Here is an 18,574-nt window from a genome sequence, read left to right on the forward strand (position 1 = left end):
GCTGTGCCCCGTCACCATGCATCGCAAAGCTCACAGGGAACAGAGCTCGAGCGGAGGAGGAGACAGCTTGAACACACAGCGGGAGACATTGCAGGATCCTGGGGACAAGGTAACTTTGCCTGGATCCTGCAATGCGATCCTGAGTGTGGCTTGGGGTTACCGCTTTTGGTAGTGAAAATTCACTTCGAGCCACACTTGGGATTACCGCTAAGGAGGTTAATGGGGTGGGCAGCTACATGGAAAATGGGGTTTAATGTTTAAAAATGTAAAGTAATGCATTTGGGTGCCAAAAATATGAATGCAATTTACTCGCTATGGGGAAAACCTCTGGGGAAATCTAGGATGGAAAACGACCTGGGGGTCCTAGTAGATGACAGATTCAACATTGGCATGCAATGCCAAGCTTCTGCAAGAAAAAGTCAACAGAATATTGGCATGCATTAAAAAGGAGATTCACTTTTTAAGCGATGATTTTCCCACTCTACAAGACTCTGGTCTGGCTGCACCTAGGGTATGCCATCCAGTTCTGGTTACAAGTCCTCAGGAGTGATGTTATGGAACTGGAGAGGGTGCAGAGAAGAGCAACAATGCGAATTAACCTCCCTGGCGGTATGATTCTTTCAGAAAAAACATGCTGAAAGCGGTACCATTATTTGCAAGGAAATTTGGCGTTTTATATTGTAGGTCTGTCATTTTTAGAAATAACTCACTTAAATCTGACCAAACAAGCTTCTAATAGGCATCCCGGGTATGACATTTTTTTAAAAACAAAATTATAAATTATAATATAATAAATAATTATAAATAATTATAACAAATAATAATATAATTATAATAAAAATTATTCAATAATGTAATCAAATCAAAATCACTGAAATTTGCTCAGTTGCAGAATTGTTGCTGTCATTATTTTTTTTTTTTATGACGAATTTCCCCACAAATTGCTATCGCACAATTCTGCAAGTGATTATAATTTATTATCGCTGTTTTTTAGCTGATCTAAAACTATTTTTGACATAAAAGGGACACTTTTGGTTGCTATGAACAATCTACAGTTTGCAGGGAGAAAGAAACGTTTTTATTATATAAAATGACATGCAGGGCACTGGACAGACCACTAGGGACAAGGGGGGTGTGTTTTTTTTACATACAGTACTGTAATCTATAAGATTACAGTATACTGTATGTATAGTGTTTGTTTACTTTTTTGAATTTGGCGCCGTTCTCCGTCCCCGTGCGTCGTAACGTCGCAGGGAACGGAGATCGGCATCACACGGAGGCACTGTGTGAATCGAGCGAGGTCCTGCTCGCTCACACAGCGCGGTGGCATCGCTGGATCCAGGGACAAGGTAAGTAAAACTCCCTGTACATCCAGCGAGGCGAGCCCGAGTCTGACTCGGGGTTACCGATCCTTGCCCAAAAATCTCACCCCGAGTCAGACTCGGGAACACCGCCCAGGAGGTTAAGGGACTGGAGGAACTTAGCTATGGGGAAAGACTACAAGCATTGAACTTATTATAACTCTCTGGAGAGGAGATGCTTGAGAGGGGATATGATTGCAATTTAAAAATACCATACTGGTGACCCTAGTATAGGTAAAAAATGTTTTAGTTAAAGGAAATTTAAAAAGACACGTAGCCGATCACTAAAATTTTAAAAGTGGTTTAACCTTAAACTGCGTAGATGGTTCTTTACTGTCAGAGCAGTAAGGATGTGGAATTCTCTTACATAAGCAGTGGTATCAGCAGGGAGCATTAATAATTAAAAAAATAATGATTAGATGGGTACCTTAACGACCTCAACATAGGTATATAATGTATACCCCTCAACAGGGGTATACAATGTACTATTAACATAAATGCAGACACACAGATTGAACTGGATGGACTTTTTTCAACCTCACCAACTATGTAACTATGTATATTATTTTTTGCTCTATTTTCTGTGAAAAACAAAATACGTGGTTACAATATGTGTTTAGCTACATTTTCCCCTTAAAATCAGGGGGAAATCGTGTGTGCGTGTTATACGCCGATCCCTGCTGTCTGAGAGAAGAGTAGCGAGCGCCGCTGAATTGCATAGAGCCATGATCTCCTTCCTGTGTATCCGGCACACAGCCACGCCTCTTGGCCCCGCATTGGACCACTGTACTGTCTATCATATGAGCAGGGGTAGGAGGCGTGGCTGTTAGTGATGGAGCGCTGAGTACACAGGAAGGAGATCACGGCTCTATGTAATTCAGTGGCGCTCGCTCCCCCTCTTTCCTCGGAGACAGCAGGGATGATCTGACACTGAAAGGTGAGACTGCAGATGGGCACTGAACAGGCAGGACATTTTGGTAAATTTATAGGCTGCAGATGGGCACTAATCAGGCTGCAATGAGGAGCAATGCTGCAGATGGGCACAGATCAGGCTGCACTGAAGCTGCAGATGGGCACAGATCAGGCTGCATTGTTGCTCAGATACCATTATTTTGCTTCTAAGTGATTTATTTAAAAAAAAAAATCCTGAAACTTCTCTCTTAAATTGGGGTGTGTGTTATACGCCGGTGCGTGTTATATGCCGATAATAACGGTACAACATTTCCGCATTGGATGCTGGAGACTTGCATTGGAATAACTCAGCGTTAACATTAACTAAATATCTTCTTCTAATTAAAACATGTTTTAAAAATGTGCCTTTCTTACCCATAAATCAATAGGAGGATTCTGAGGCCGCCTGATTTTTACATAACGCCCTATTGTCTGTACCTATTCTAATCTCTGTATAATGCTCAGCATGCTGTATACTTTAACCCTTTATTATTAAGTTGTATTCCACACTGTATGTCTCTATGTAACTTATGTTTTATCTTTATGTTTCTTGATAGCCATGTTTTGTTGATTTGTTCAGCTACTGTACATTTTTAATAATGATTGTAATACATTCTGACACCATGATTTTTTTTTTTTTTGCAAAGCTCTTTTGTCTCCACTTAATGTTAGTATAATGTTCCACATATACTTTAATCATTTGTTTATTAAGATGTTTTCTGCACTGCATATCTTACTGTAACTGTCTTTTTATAGGCATACTTTTGTTAAGTTTACCTTTTTTTGGTTCAGACACCAGCTTGTCGTGTTTTTTCACTGGAATTTCTTAAAAAAAAATATTGTAGATAACATTGTTTACACATTTTTAACAATGATTGTATTACATTCATTTAATCAAGATAATACAATTATATATTTTTTTAATTCCTATGTACTCAACAATAAAATGTAGAATTCAAATACAGAGCTACATTGTAACCCTAGCTGATGACATTCAATGTAACAAAACTGTATGTACTGTTGATTATGAAAAATGTCCTTTTAAATTTGTAATTCTGGAAAACATAAGGCAATGTTGTCACATGCTCACAAACTCCAGCAAAAATACTAGAGATATCAAAATGTATGATGACAGTGCTGCTTTTTATTGTTCTTTTCAGATATATTTGTATATAGGCCATTTTGAGTTCTTTGTAATCATCTTATTAAGTTATTAATACGTGTATACCTGCTTGTCAGCAAGAAGATCCAGAAGTCTATAAGACCTGAGCTAATGCTCTGAAGGTCTGTAAGGCTTAGGCCTTGTACACACGACGGGCGAAACACATCGTTTTGCTCGTCGAGTTCCTTGTGAAGCCGTCGAGAAACTTAGCGAGCCAAATTACTCCATTCCCGTCAAGGAAATAGAGAACTTGCTCTCTTTTTGGCTCGTCGAGTTTCTCGACAGTTTCCTCGACGAAAATGTACACACGACCGGTTTCCTCGGCAAAAAAATATCTCCCAGCAAGTTTCTTGCTGGTTTTTGCCGAGAAACTCGGTCGTGTGTACAAGGCCTTAAAGTGGTTGTGAACCCTTAGGGCTCTTTTACACGGAGCGGATCCGTATTGATCCACTCCGTTAGCCCGTTTGGCTCAGCGGGCATTCCTCCGTTAATCCCCGCTGAGCTGTCGGCGGACAGGACGGTCCCCGCACACTGTGCAGAGACCGCCCTGTCTCTCCTCCGCTCTCCCCTATGAGGAATCGGATGAATACGGACCGTGTGTCCGTATTCATCCGATCCGTTCCGCCAGACGGAAGAAAAATAGGGTTTTCATAAACGGACTTGTAATAAACGGACCGTTTGTCCATACATGTGAAAGGGCCCTTACATATACCCAGGGAAGTAACTAGCCTTAGATTATACACTGAAGTTACAGTAAACATATCCTCCTACATATACCTCCTATATGTACCTGTTTATCTGCAGTGAGTTGTCCTGTACAGCCCTGTAAAACCCACAAAGCAGGGAGCGAGCAACTGAAGTTATACACTGCACAACTCAGTAAGAAGAGCTATGAGCCCTTATTGGAGAGAAAGGACACACACCCTCATCACAGCACACAGGAATAATGCAGATGAGAATATACATCACAGGCCGTGTGCTACAGCTCCCTCCCCATCACCTTTTTATCTTTTGGTGTCAGGAAAACATGTCAGAAATGACTCATCCTGATAGCAGAGGAACAAGTCAACAGAGAGAAATAACACTCATTGCCTTGGATAGAGACAAGTACACAGTATAGAAATATGTGTTATGTTCATTTTTCATGTCAGAGGATTACAACCACTTTTAGGCTGTCTTCAGGTGCTCTTTATTGACAGCAAAGCCACAAACAGTCTAGGTTTTCAACACTAGAAAAACTCACTCTGGTCTATACAGTGAATACTCTTGGTTGAACTGAAGCGGTAAAAGTTATCAATGATGTCATTTCATAAATACTACTGTTTTATTGAGCTTAGTAGAATTGGACAACATACTGTATACATACATATGGATTATCATATTTATGTTCCACGTCTAAGTTTAAATGTTTGCTTTGGCACTGCTGGCCATTTTTTTTTTTTGGACTTCACAAAAAGTCAGAAAATACGTTTTCTGCACAGCATTAATTAGCTGTAGTTTTTCTGTTTTAGTAAAAGTGTTAAACTAAGGAATACCTGTCTTTTGATCAGAGACTTCTTTTTCTGGTTTCTTGACTGTATCTAGAAATAAATTAACAAAGCATTGAAACATCATTTATTTATGGCTGTCATTCCTAAAGGCAGCATTAGTAAACTACAACAATTACTACAAAAATTTAATAAACAAAGAATTATAGCTATTTATTCCAAGGTCATATACACGTTCAGCCTAAAAAATATTATGCCAGTATATTGAAGGCATGCTAACAAAGATGTTAATCAAGCAAACCATCTAAATGTACAGACAGTAGAGATAACATAATTTTGCAATATAAGATATAACATTTCATAAAATATATTGCTAGTTTTACCAAAATATCATAATTTCAGACAAACCTCACGTTATTAAAAGTTTTGGAATTATAATATATGTGATATATTTTATTTGGTATATTTATTGAAATAATACTTATACCAGAACATTGACTTTAGCATATGGGCAATAAAAACACAAACAAATAAAACACATCAGGTAACATAAGATTTGCAGGGGATTAATATTGTGATGTACAGAATCAGAAGGATGATTAATTGAAAGAATAATTGTTAGTTCTTACTGTATATTTAGAAATACAAATTTGTCACTTCTAGAATAGAGTAGTTACCTTTCTTAGGTTCTGCTACTTCTTTTCCATGTTTTATCACTGCTGCTTCTAGAACAGTAAATTGTAGACAAAGTAATTACTCACTGTCATAGTAACCAAATGTGTTTGGCTGGCAATTATTCTGTTCATATTACAGCTAAGGCAGGACCATAACTAAGCATCTCATCTATCTATCATATAACAATTGAAATAGCTAGTGATGCTTTAATTATAATTGTATATATCAACTAAAAAGATATTTAAACACAAGTGAATTTGACATATTAGATATTTAAGACGATTTTCAGGCAAATAGCTGAATAAATTGATGAAATACGGTACATTTCTGTTATTACAGTCTTAAGATCTGCTCTGCCACAGCTCTGCCCCACAGCTCAGCCCTATTGCAGTTAAGTAACACTTACACGTCTTGTCTCTCTTCTACCCTGTGAATGGACTTTAAAAGGGGAAGCTGCAGGCTAATAAGCTCATCTCTTTTTTACTCTGCTCTCTCCGTCTACCAACAGAGTCGTTTTTAATGCATACACATGCTGCGCAAGTGATGGGGTCTTTCTGCTGTGTCTTCCTTTGAATTGCCAAAGGCTTATATCAAATTCAGGTATTTATCTGCCTGGAGTTTGACTTGAATTAATTGGGGATTTTGAATGAAAGAGATACATATTGAACAACTTCCACAAAATCTGTTATGTTCTGCTCCTCTTCTCTGCCTTTTCTGCCACTGTCACTATTACTGGTAATTGCTTTGTATTACACAGGAGGAGTGGTTGTCAAAATGCAGCCATTCCTATTGAAAGTGACACGCGTGGGTCGTCTGCAGGAGCCATTGAATAATTACAATTTATTGATATCAGAAAGAGACCACGTATAAAATACTTATGTTTTGGTACAGAACTCCTGAATTCTTAGCGTGAAATCTGACACCTTAGGGTTTATTTACTAAAGGCAAATCCACTTTGTACTACAAGTGCACTTAGAAGTGCAGTCGCTTTAGAACTGAGGGGAAGATCTGAAATGAGAGGAAGCTCTGCTGATTTTATCATCCAATCATATTCAAGCAAAAATGCTATTTTTTTTTTTTCCTTGCATGTCCCCCTCAGATACAGCGACTGCACTTCCAAGTGCACTTGTAGTGCAAAGTGAATTTGCCTTTAGTAAATAAACCCCCGTATAATCATTGTTGGAGATGTGGCTCCTCTGTTGGTACCCATTACCACATATTTTGTGAATGTCCTGTAATAACTCCTTTTTGGTCTAGGGTTCATGCCCTCCTAGAGAAAATCCTGGAGATCTCCGTCCCCTCTCAACCCTTATATCTCTAAAAACCTTTGAAAGCTGATGGTTTTTATTCTACTGGCAGTCGAGCGTGTTATGTACATATAATACTTACCTGCCCTGTGCAATAGAAATGCACAGAGCAACCCCAATCCTCCACTCCTGGGGTCCCCTGCCAACGCTCTTGGTTTCTCTTCTTCTATGTGTGCCACTATAGGTAGCGGATTCCTATAGTGGCGCACTTGCAGGCAAGATCTCAAACTGTGCTGTTTGGTAAATCTAATATCTTTTTCATGTGCCACATAATTATTTATTCCTAAGAATTTGAAAATCTACTAAACCAGGCGCTGGTGTACAATGGTGGACATGATGCTAAAAACAGATAATGATTCCTGTCCTTTGAATGCTATAGTCAATGCTATAATCAATAAAAAAAAACAACACCTATGGCAGCTGATTGTAAATCCATTCTTTGTCACAAGAAAGAGTACTCACAGATGTACACTAATATTTCCTTCTGGCTTTCATAGCAGGATTCAGGATATGCACTCTACTGAGAAGTTCATTTGGGTATACCCTAATCTAGATCATGTGAGTCCCTTTCCTCTTTGTTAGAAAAATGAATACATGTAAGTCTTTTAAGATGGATTTCATTTAAATATTGTATTGTAATATTTATTTTTCCTTGCAATGTGTTAGACCCTGAACCTAAAAAAAAAAAAACATTGGAAATTTTTGGAGCAGAACTTTTTTGAGTAGCAATCCTTTTTTTTTACATTTACAAGCCCTCTGTATTGCCATCAGAATAAGCCTGCACCCCATGCTCTGGGACACAGGGATATACTTTTACCTCTACAATATTAAAAATACAGAAATAATTAAATCCATTTTTTTTCTACATCCATACATTGCATATTTAAATGGTATATAGGGGGAACATACATACCTTTCTTTTGGTCTTTTTGCTCTTTCATTGGTTTTACCTCTGGTGTCTCTAAAACAGAAGATAGAACCAAGTCAAAAATGTTTGTTTGCTGTTTGAAATTGGCATAATACAGTAAGAAGTTTCATAGAAGATGTGCAAGTTTTGACAGTTATTTTAGCCACATAATGGGCCAGATTCACATAGCCCGGGCGCAACGTAACTTAAACGATTTAAGTTACACCACCGCAAATTGCCCAAGTAGGTGCCCGATCCACAAAGCACTTACTGGAAATTTGCGGCGGTGTATCCTAAATCAGTCCGGCGCAAGGCGGGCCAATTCAAATGGGGTGAGTCCCATTTAAATTAGGCGCGCTCCCGCGCCGGACGTACTGCGCATGCTCCCGACGCTATTTTCCCGATGTGCTTTGCGCGAAGTTACGTTGTGCCAAGGTTTTGTGAATCGTGATGGGTAAAAAAGAGTTGCGCGGGAAAAATAAAAATTTAAAAAGAAAATTGACAGCGACGAGGGAAAGACGGGTATACTTTTACATGGTGTACTAACTTTACACTTTGTAAAAGGTACCCTATCTTTGCGACGGCAAACTAACACTTACGGCGACTTCACGAAGGGAAAAAGTTTCGTGGATCTCCGTAAGTGCTAATTTGCATACCCGACGCTGGTTTACGACGAGAACTCCCCCCAGCGGCGGCCGCGGAACTGCATCCGAAGATCCGACAGTGTAAAACTATTACACCTGTCGGATCTTAGGGATATCTATGCGTAACTGATTCTATGAATCAGCCGCCTAGATAGACACAGGGATACGACGGCGTATCAGCAGATACGCCGTCGTATCCCTTTTGTGAATTTGGCCCTTTAAGTGTAAGATATGTCCCTTGTGCTGATTTGTTGTATATTTTATTTTGACTGCACTTGTGCTTTAATGCTCTATTTGAATTTCTGTCTGAATTTCCAAAGTTTGGATGGATTTTGTCTTGTTATTCAGAGCATTTGGTAAAATTTGTTTATATTTTAATTTGGGTATTTTGCAAATACATGCATGAGCTACAGACCCCGGCAAGACACCCTGTGATCTGCAAAGCTACAGATCACAGGATGCCTTGCCTGTAGCTTACAAATTTGTGCAACTAAACCTCTGTTTTTAAACACATATTGTTAGACAGGTTAATCTATTTAGTCACAGGCTGGTTGGTAAGTAGAGCTTGGAATGTTTTCAAGAATTTTTCCTTGGCTTTTTTTTGAAGTTCACACCTGTACCCAGTCCACAGTTCACCCCTGCCCACAGTTCATCCCTGTAAGATGCCCGCAGTTCACCCTCTGCCCTGCCCGCAGTTCACCCCTGTATCCCTGCCCACAATTCATCCCTATACCCTTCTTGCAGTTCACCCTGTACCCTGCCTGCAGTTCACCCCTATACCATGCAGTTCAGCTCTGCACCCCAGCATAAACAGAGAAGAAGAATTTACTTTTATGCTAAAATAAATATTAAGTTAGTCTTTCACCTCTGCCTTTTACTCCTTTTTCATAAATTCTTGCTTTTGCAACCCCCACCCACCAGTGCTTATCTTGGCACTGCACCTCAACTATTCTGCTCTCCTGTTGTGGCACCGGCAAAATTTAGGGCAGGACATTGTTTCCTAAGTGCTTTTCCCACGGAGGTGCTGCAGTTTAAAAGAGAGCATCACTCACTGACATGAACAATGTGAATGTTGTGCATTATTTTTCTCTGCCCCGAGTGCAAAAGCAGGGAGAACTGTGGAGAGCCACTGGGTTAGCTCAGCTGCGCTGTCACAGGGAAGACGGGCAGTAGATAGTGGTGAGCACAGAGTTAGTGCCAGAGGCTGAAAAAAAGCCATGCACTCCCCCATTATAATATCTGCCCCCCTGTACAGAACTCCTACCTTTAGCAGAGGCTGTGATCAGTCTGTGTGTCCTCTCCTGGCTCCCCCGCCCACCCAACAATGTCATCCTATCAGCAGGGCAGGGGGCTGGAGGAGCTCCCCATTCCAATCTACAGCTCTTCCTGCCCCCTACCCTGCTGATTGGATGACATTGTTGGCCAGGTGGCCAATGGAGGTGAGAGAGGACACACGGACATGGCTACACAGCAGGACATTAGCGGGAAAAGTGCTCTGTGATAGCCCCGTGCAGACCGTGGTCACCGCTCATATCCTGCTGTGTGGCCCAATCATCTATAGACTGCGGACCAGCACCAGTCCATAACCTGGGGTTTGGGGACCCCTGTTCTAGGGGATGAAAAACAAATGTAAGACAATCATGAAGAAAAAGCTATGAAATGCCTTTTAAGTATTTTCTTAGGATGATATTCCTTTGTTTCCATTCCAGGTATTTTCCCAGTAAAATCTGCTAAACCAGAAACCATGTTAGTTCCATTTTTGTCTTAATATTTAAGGAAAGTACAATGGATATGATTTATCACAGTCAGACATTTAAGTAAAAGTGATGTGTAAATATACACAGGTGATGAAGGAATTATGTTTATGATTAGGTTTGGGAGCAATTAGACAAAGTACTGATTAATATTTTTTTTTATGTGTGCTACCCAAAACAACTATATAACATTTAATTGTCAGATCGGGTAATTACAATCCAGTCAGGCAGCATAAATCTAACTGTTGTTGCTAAAAATTTATTTTTGTTTCCTCAGGACAGGGGAGTGTTAGGATTTAGGGAATATATATTCAGGCTTGTCCGAAATAGTTATATATGTACAATAAAACAATAAGAAGTCCTGTCGTCAGACATTACCAGGCTACTAAAGTACAATTCATATCAGCACTTCCACAAAAAAGTGTCTATTATACCAAATACTGTAAACACATGTTAGATACCTTTCTTTTTTGGGGGTTCCTCCTTTTCAGGCTTTTTTACTGCAGCTTCTGCAAGAAGGAACATAGTCTTAAAAGCATGAAACAGACAAAAATTCACTAAGTCCTGTACACAACACAACATAAAGCATAGTTTTATTTTTATCAATATACTGTGCTACCAAAATCAAATGTTCAACAATTTCCTGCAAAAATCCGTCTAAAAATTTGCTGCAAAACTCCCATATTTCAAAAATAATAAGACCTCCATTAAGCTGTATTCAAGCTTAAAAAAAAAAAAAAAACATAAACAACTTTTTTTTAAGATTTAATGGGTAAGATTTAGGACCTTTGTGAGTTTTTACTGCGCTCTGTGGCAACTGTGAAATTTCCAGGAGGAACACAACCAGCAATAAAAATAATATTTTTTATATCTCAGTCACAATGTTGTCATTAAAACAGATTGTGACAAGAGTTCTCCTTGATGAAACCTCAGTAAGTAATACAAACTTCAAAAGGTATAAGGAGAAAAAAGAGAATAAATAAGGAGAATACTCGTGGAGTACAAACTCCTGAATGGAGAGTGCACAGCTCTTACTTATCTTTGAATATTTATGAAACAAGTAGATTTCTATACATTTTATGTAGTATTCTAATTCTTCTTGCACCTTCTATTGTTCACCAGAGGTGTATTTAAGACTCATCTGTGTTAGAGGGTGGCTTAGCCAGAGTCATTCTGCTCCACTAAAACAATTTCAGATCCAGCATCTCCCACTCACATCTCTGAAGCAATATGTATAGAGATACTAAAATTTATATTTAAGATGTTACTTTTATTGAACCCGTTCCTGCTGGTAGGTAGGTGAGATGGGGGGTGATGTCAAAGCGCCATTCCGCCCTACGTCATTTCGCAACAAGATTGCGTCTTCCAGGGGCCTTGGAAGACACAATCTCATTGCGAAACGTAGGGCGGAACGGAACCAGCAGTAACGGGTTTGCCTGTGTGTCTCCGACCGGCTGCCTTTATTGCGAGAGAATTTCAATATATGGAGGAACTGAATAGAGACGTTTTCTTCAATTTAATCTATTTGTGTCTTTTAATTCATTTGGTATATTGTGTTTATCAACAGATATATTCATGTAGTAATTTTTTTTCACTGTTCACTTGGTTATTATATTTGTTTCATTGTGTTTCTATACACTTACGTGCATCATTTGGTAGCATTGTTTTTGCCATTTTGTGCTGACAATTTTTAGTTAGCGCAACCTATATTTTTACCATATATATATATATATATATATATATATATATATATATATATATATATATATATATACATACACATACAGTATAGGTATTTTACACATGATCCAAGGATGTGCATTGTTGGGTGTTTTTTAGGTACCCTAGCTTTTATTTGTTTTTATGGAACTCTCACACTGAAATATTGAATGTTGTTTCAGGATACATGTATTTTGATTTTGATTTTTGTCTTTACTAATACACATATACTGTATACTTTTTATATTATTGTTATGCAGATTGGTCAATATGTATAGATATACATATATTCTACTTTTTTCTGTATGCATAAGTTTATTTATTTTTAGGAATCGCTGCTTCTGTTGTAATCTTCTAAAAAATGTGTTTAACATTTTGTCGCTCCAACTCTAAATATGGATGTGGCTTTGACAATAAAGCCCATCAGAAATAGTAATATTACTACCTTTACAGTGTGCACAATATGTCTTCATATAGTAGGATGTAAGATATTCCCTATTGAATATATTTGGTTTTAATTACTAAATGCTTTGCCTCAAGTACTGCTTAGTACAACAGCTGAAATGCTGCCTATGCAGTGTCGGAAATACTTTTTCCTTTATTTTGTGACATACAGTATATACACTTAGGGCTTATACAATGAAAAGCTGCATACTGTGTGTGCCTCTCAAAATGTGTGCTACTCTAGATCAGTGGTCATCAACCCTGTTCTCAGGGCCCACTAACAGGACAGATTTTATGTATTACCTTGGGGAGACACAGACTTGAATACTGCAATCACTGAGCAGCAAATGATATAACCTGTGATGTATTTCAGTTATCTTGCAAACCTGGCCTGTTAGTGGGCCCTGAGGGCAGGGTTGATGACCACTGCTCTAGATGATTCATTACTGACTCAACAGTATTTCTGCTTTGTGTCTCTGTAATTCATATTTCTGGATAAAAAAATGCCACAGAACACACTGTAATGTTTATTTCTGGAAAAAAAAACTCATCTCTCCTTCTTCAAATGTGGCCCAAAAAAGGCTTACGTGATGTGCAGTTAACAAAAATAGGGTACCCACCTTCTAGTGTCTAAACTGTTGCTGCTATCCCAATTGTGTTTTTAGAAAAAAGAGAAGAAAAACTCCCAAGGGCTTTTGCGCAGCTAAAAAGATTGTATACTCTTAAGTAAGGTTTTAAATAAGTTTTATTATCAAGTATCAATGGATCCGTATATGGCAGCCAAATGGTTAACCATATATGGTCATTGTGATATGTATATATGTGAACATCATGTAATATAATCGTGTACACCAGAGCTCTTAATGTTTCCCCTGAATGTAATTGGATGCATCATTTCAACCTTATCTCCCTTTTTTATGTAAAATCCATTTTTGATACTTGATAATAAAACTTATTTAAAACCTTACTTAAGAGTATACAATCTTTTTAGATGCGCAAAAGCCCTTGAGAGTTTTTCTTCTCTTTTTTTCTAAATACATGATGTGCAGTATCCCTCGATAATATTTTGGCTTTGTGTCTTTGACATAACCCAATGCATTTTGGTTTCTGTAAAAAAACTTGCTATGTTTAAATGTGGCCTACTAAAAAGACTTATATGATGTACAGCTTGTCTATGTAATATTGCTTGTGTCTCTAACAAAAGTAAAAAGCAATTTTTTATCTTTTGTTTAATGAAATGCCTTATTTCACCCTCTTTAAATGTGGATTACTGTAAAGGCTTACATGCTGTGTAGAATGTCTATGTAATATTTCTGCTTTGAGTCTCTGAAATAAGCAACTGCAATTTTTTTTATCAGACAAAAGGTGCCTAGTTTGTAGGTTCTTATAAAGGCTTACATGATGTGCACAGTGTCTCTGTAATATTTCTGCTTTATGTCTCTGACATAATCCAAAAATACACAAATACACACTCAAAAACTGTCAGGCCAGTTTAGGCAGAGGAAAATGTCAAAGGTGCTATTAGTAAAGAAGTTAGGCACAAGCATTAACCCTTTTACCTTTTTTGATTTCTGTAGGTTCCTTTGTAGGCTTCTTCTCTGAAAAAGTTAAGCAGTCAGTGGTCATACATTACATATCTATGTTTAATATAAGTTTATATTTCTGAGGTATTTATGACAAGGCTGCAAAAATACAACTTATATTTATAAAGCTAACAGTGTCATTTTACCTGGAGAATGTGAGTTTGGCTTTAATATTTTAATTATTTTGAAAAGGTAATTTTTTTGTAGAAATTTCAGTTCTTCATAGCCTTTTAATAAATACCTCTAAATGTGTGCATCATTGTAATGGGTTGTAAAATTACTTTGCACCATTCTACCAGGTCTTTTTGTACATAAGCCCCATAAGCAAAGATTATTAGCTGGCTTGACTAAAACTATGATTTTATATTGGCCTAGGGATCACAAATGCAACATACACATCTCCTGCTTTAATGGGTGGCTGGTGCAAAATCCTATTAGTGCCCTACATAATGAAACAATTATTTGAGGTGCTCACAAAAATTGCACCACAGGAGACAAAAAAAACATAAGAATGTTGAGCAGCATACAGTATGTCATGTTGATCTGCGACGTTACATGACCAAGGACATTGCAGGGGGTGGGGCATAAAAGGACACCAAATCAGTACAGTACATTTTTAGGTATGTTGTGATATCTAGTTAAGAACAGCAAGGTCTCTTAGTGAAAACTACAGAGAAAGAGATTTATGCCTATCCTTGGTCACATTTTCTAAATCTGGTACACACAGAATCTGTTGCAGCTGTGCATAGTAACCAATAAGCTTCTACATTTTATTGTCAAAGTTAGAAGCAACTTTATTGTCCCGTCGCAATCCACAAAGGCCGACGTAACGTAATTTCGCGCTATGCACGTCGGGAAAATGACATCACGAGCATGCACAGTACGGCCGGCGCGGGAGCGCGCCTCATTTAAATGGGAATCGACCCCTGGAGAAGAGGAACGCCTTGCGCCGGCCCGATTTAAGTTACACCGCTCAAAATTTCTAGGTAAGTGCTTTGTGGATCGGGCACTTAGTTAGAGATTTTGCAGCGGTGTAACTTAAATGGAAAAAGTTACGTTGCGCCGGGTTTTTGAGGATTAGGCCCTTTGTGTACTACCGTGATTGCTCCTGACAATTCGTAAAAAGAATGGAGCGGCCAAGAGAGCCAGGCTGAAAGTGAAGTCAGCGAGCAAACAGAAGTGTCGCAAGAAGGGGAGGTGATGCGCTTCCAAGCATCCACTTCTTCATGAAGAAACAAAGTTTTGAGGAAAAAGCATGCTTGGAAATGCATCATCTCCACTTTCTGCCACAGTCTCGTTCTCTCGTTGACGTCACTTTCCTGCCTAACTCTCTTGGTGGCTCCTTCCACATTTCATGCTCGCTACGAACATTGCGTCTGGCTCCATCTGGTTTCTCCCTGAATGCACCAGCCCCTGAGCTCTGAGCATCTCCATACCACCTCCAGATGGCTTTGGGACACCTCTGTCACAGTCATATTGATGTGCTTTCTTGTTTTTATATTGAAATAAGTTGCCAATTGGTGTTTAAAATATTATTTTTTTAATAAATAGTATAAGTATATACAATATTAATAAATATGATATAACAATCTATTTAAATTTAAAGAAAACAGTAAATGTCCTCTACTGCAAAACCTAAGGATATTAGAAGTCATTAAGATCCATTAAAAAGTCCCATAATTTCATTAAGGACACAAAACTTAATTTTACCAATTAATACCTTAAAGATTTGCTAAATGCAGAAAAAATGTGTAAAGCGTTAAACATTATTACCTTTCCTTGCCTCTACAGGCTCCTTTACAGATTTTTTCATGGCTAACTCTAAAAAAATTAAAGATTGTGTTAATTAGGTTAGAACAAGATTTCACAAATAGGTGTTAATAAGCTAAATGTTATGCAAATTTGTGGTAAACGGCTACACTTAATACACCATGCATGCAAAACTACTGTATAGTCCTTTAGTGTACAGTCTAATGTAATCACTCTACAAACCAGTAAGCTAAGCAAATCAAATAACTTTCAAGTTAGTTTTTGTTTATCTAAACTTCATCATTACTGTACTTTGGGTAGATATCTGTTAACAGAAATACTGAAATATCATTAAAAACAGATTTCCTAATTGCGCTGGCTCTTGGCATAATTATCAAGGGCACAACCATATTTAGGCTCATTACCCAACAATTTTTTTACTTTAAAACTAAAAACTCAACTACTTGTGAGGCAATTGGGTTGATTTACTAAGTGCATATAGGCTGGTTACTTAGCAAGGGACGTTGCTCTTTGTAAGTGGAATTTTCACAAGAGCTTAATGAATGTGGTTAACTTACACTTTGCAAAGAATACCCAATCAGGTGCAAGGAAAATAAAAACTATTTCTGCCTGCACATGATTGGATGATGGAATTTAGCAGAGTTATAACCTCATTAACCAAGCTCTAGTTAAGATTTCCTTGCAAATTGCAATGTTCTTTGCAAAGTGTCTATTTGCCTTTAGTAAATTAACCGCATTGCATCCAATTTAAATTGATATTATGGGATAATAGAAAAATACAAAGTTTACATACATATACTGTATTTTTACTGTTTCCCCTGGCAAATAACATGTATACATATATTACAAATACTCAGGCCCTGTACACACGGCCGAGGAACTCGACGTGCCAAACACATCGAGTTCCTCGGTCAGTTCAGCCCTGAAGCCGCCGAGGACCTCGGCCGGCCGAGAGCTCCCATAGAACAACGAGGAAATAGAGAACATGTTCTCTATTTCCTTGCCGAGGTCCTCGTCGGCTTCCTCGGCCGAAAGTGTACACAATTCAGCCAGAAACTCGGTCGGAAGCTGAATTCTGCCGAGGAAACTGGTCGTGTGTACGGGGCCTCACACACACTGTACCAAATACCATGTGCACAGATTTATTTTGCACTCTTCATACTGTGCTTTATATAACATCAGAGTCCGATTTTTTAAAAGCTAACATAGCTATGGCGGTACTATTAAAGTAGTATTCAAACCATTAACATATCTCCTGCATTAGAGTGGCTCCACTCTGGATGAAAGAGCACATGGGCACCTCTGGACAGCAGCATTGTTATTCTGGGGGGAAGGGAGAACTAGATGCACCAGCAGATTTAGATACACTAACAAATTTAATCTAAACTCCAGTCAACACTTTTTAGGCAGTTGCAGCAACCGTTTTTTTTTTTTTGTTCCTTTGAGGATAAAGGTTTTACATAAATAAAAATATTTTTTTGGCACCTATGTCAGTGTTAAATGGTTTGTCTCAACACTGTTACTGCTAAATATGCAGCATAGCTTGTTCTGTTAAAAAAACAACAGACTCATTGGCTGGATCACCAGGTGAAAATAAAGGAAAGAAAGCCTAAAAAGGAAAACAAATGCTGCTATTACATCTACGAATCAGTAAGCTGCAGTATAAAACAATGTTTTTGGGCTTAATACCACTTTAAGCAAAACATTAAAACATAAATAAAATAACTAATAAGATTACCTTTCTTTTTGTCTGCTGGTTGCGTTTCAAGTTGTTTTGCAGGTGCCTCTAAAAATGCATACATATTTAGTTATTAATACAGTCCCTATACAAATGGGAATAATGCAAAACATAAAGTTAAAGGAAAGAAATAAAACATTTGTCAGCAAGAATCACTTGAGATTAAAGAAAGAATTATAATAGCATTTCAAGGTTGTGAAGGATGACTGTAAAATGTTAAGTATGGATGAGGTTCAAGTTCAGCTCTACCATCGGTCAAAGGCGGTGAAATAATAAAAAAAAGCAATCTACTAACACTAACTAATAGTGTGTACTCAGCTTTACTGAATGTCATGTAGATACTGTAGTAAAATAGCTTGGAGAATTGGGGGGTGGGAAGGTTTACACGCAGTCTTTATAATTTTTTTTCTTTTTTTTTTTTAAATCCAATATTTTTCAGGGGTATTTACTGGATATTAAACATACAATCTGCAGAGAACTAACATTTAGGAACTCCTTATTTGTGTCTTTTAAAAATGGTATGTTACTTTTACAAAATTATTTCTCTGAACAAATGGTTTAAAAAAATACCTTTCTTTGGCTTTACTGGCTCTTTGGGCTCCTTTTTGATTTTTTTCTCTGGTACTTCTAGAATAAAAAGAATAAAATTGTGTACTATCAAACTACACAAAAGCCCTGTAGTGATCAAATACCACCAAAATAAAAAGCTCTGTTTATGTGAAAACAAATGATATAAATGTCATTTGCATAGAGTGTTGCATGATCGCACAACTGAGGCTAAAGTAGCACAGTGTTGAACAGCAAAAAATGGTAGCTTTTCATTCATACAAGAATAGAATATCTTATCTTCTAAGAATGGGATAGTTGGGCAAAAAGAGTGCCTGTCACAGGTTCCATAGCTTTATTAACGCCTAAAACACTGGAAGATTACAGCGGTGGGGGTAGGGGGAAATTATAGGAGTAAGATTTCTACTAAACGGGAAGTTGCAACAGAAATGACGAATTGTTGTTTTAACTTTGGATGCAAAAACATATTTTTTCTGCTAGTAAATACCTTATACAGCCTACTTCC

General features: G+C 37.9%; 1 protein-coding gene across 1 annotated transcript in view; it reads right to left on the minus strand.

The window, feature by feature from the left end:
* Nucleotides 1-18,574, minus strand: part of LOC120935721 (titin-like) — a 433,372-nt gene that overhangs the window by 95,013 nt on the left and 319,785 nt on the right. Inside the window, exons 35-43 of the mRNA XM_040347780.1 lie at nucleotides 18,073-18,129; nucleotides 17,503-17,550; nucleotides 15,768-15,815; nucleotides 13,971-14,009; nucleotides 10,710-10,757; nucleotides 7,857-7,904; nucleotides 5,639-5,686; nucleotides 5,010-5,054; nucleotides 3,090-3,137 (exon numbers count right to left, since the gene is read on the minus strand). Of these exons, the coding sequence (XP_040203714.1) occupies nucleotides 3,090-3,137; nucleotides 5,010-5,054; nucleotides 5,639-5,686; nucleotides 7,857-7,904; nucleotides 10,710-10,757; nucleotides 13,971-14,009; nucleotides 15,768-15,815; nucleotides 17,503-17,550; nucleotides 18,073-18,129 (429 nt within the window). The remainder of the gene's footprint in view (nucleotides 1-3,089; nucleotides 3,138-5,009; nucleotides 5,055-5,638; nucleotides 5,687-7,856; nucleotides 7,905-10,709; nucleotides 10,758-13,970; nucleotides 14,010-15,767; nucleotides 15,816-17,502; nucleotides 17,551-18,072; nucleotides 18,130-18,574) is intronic.

This window comes from Rana temporaria, chromosome 4 (genome assembly GCF_905171775.1).
Source record: "Rana temporaria chromosome 4, aRanTem1.1, whole genome shotgun sequence".
NCBI lineage: Eukaryota > Metazoa > Chordata > Amphibia > Anura > Ranidae > Rana > Rana temporaria.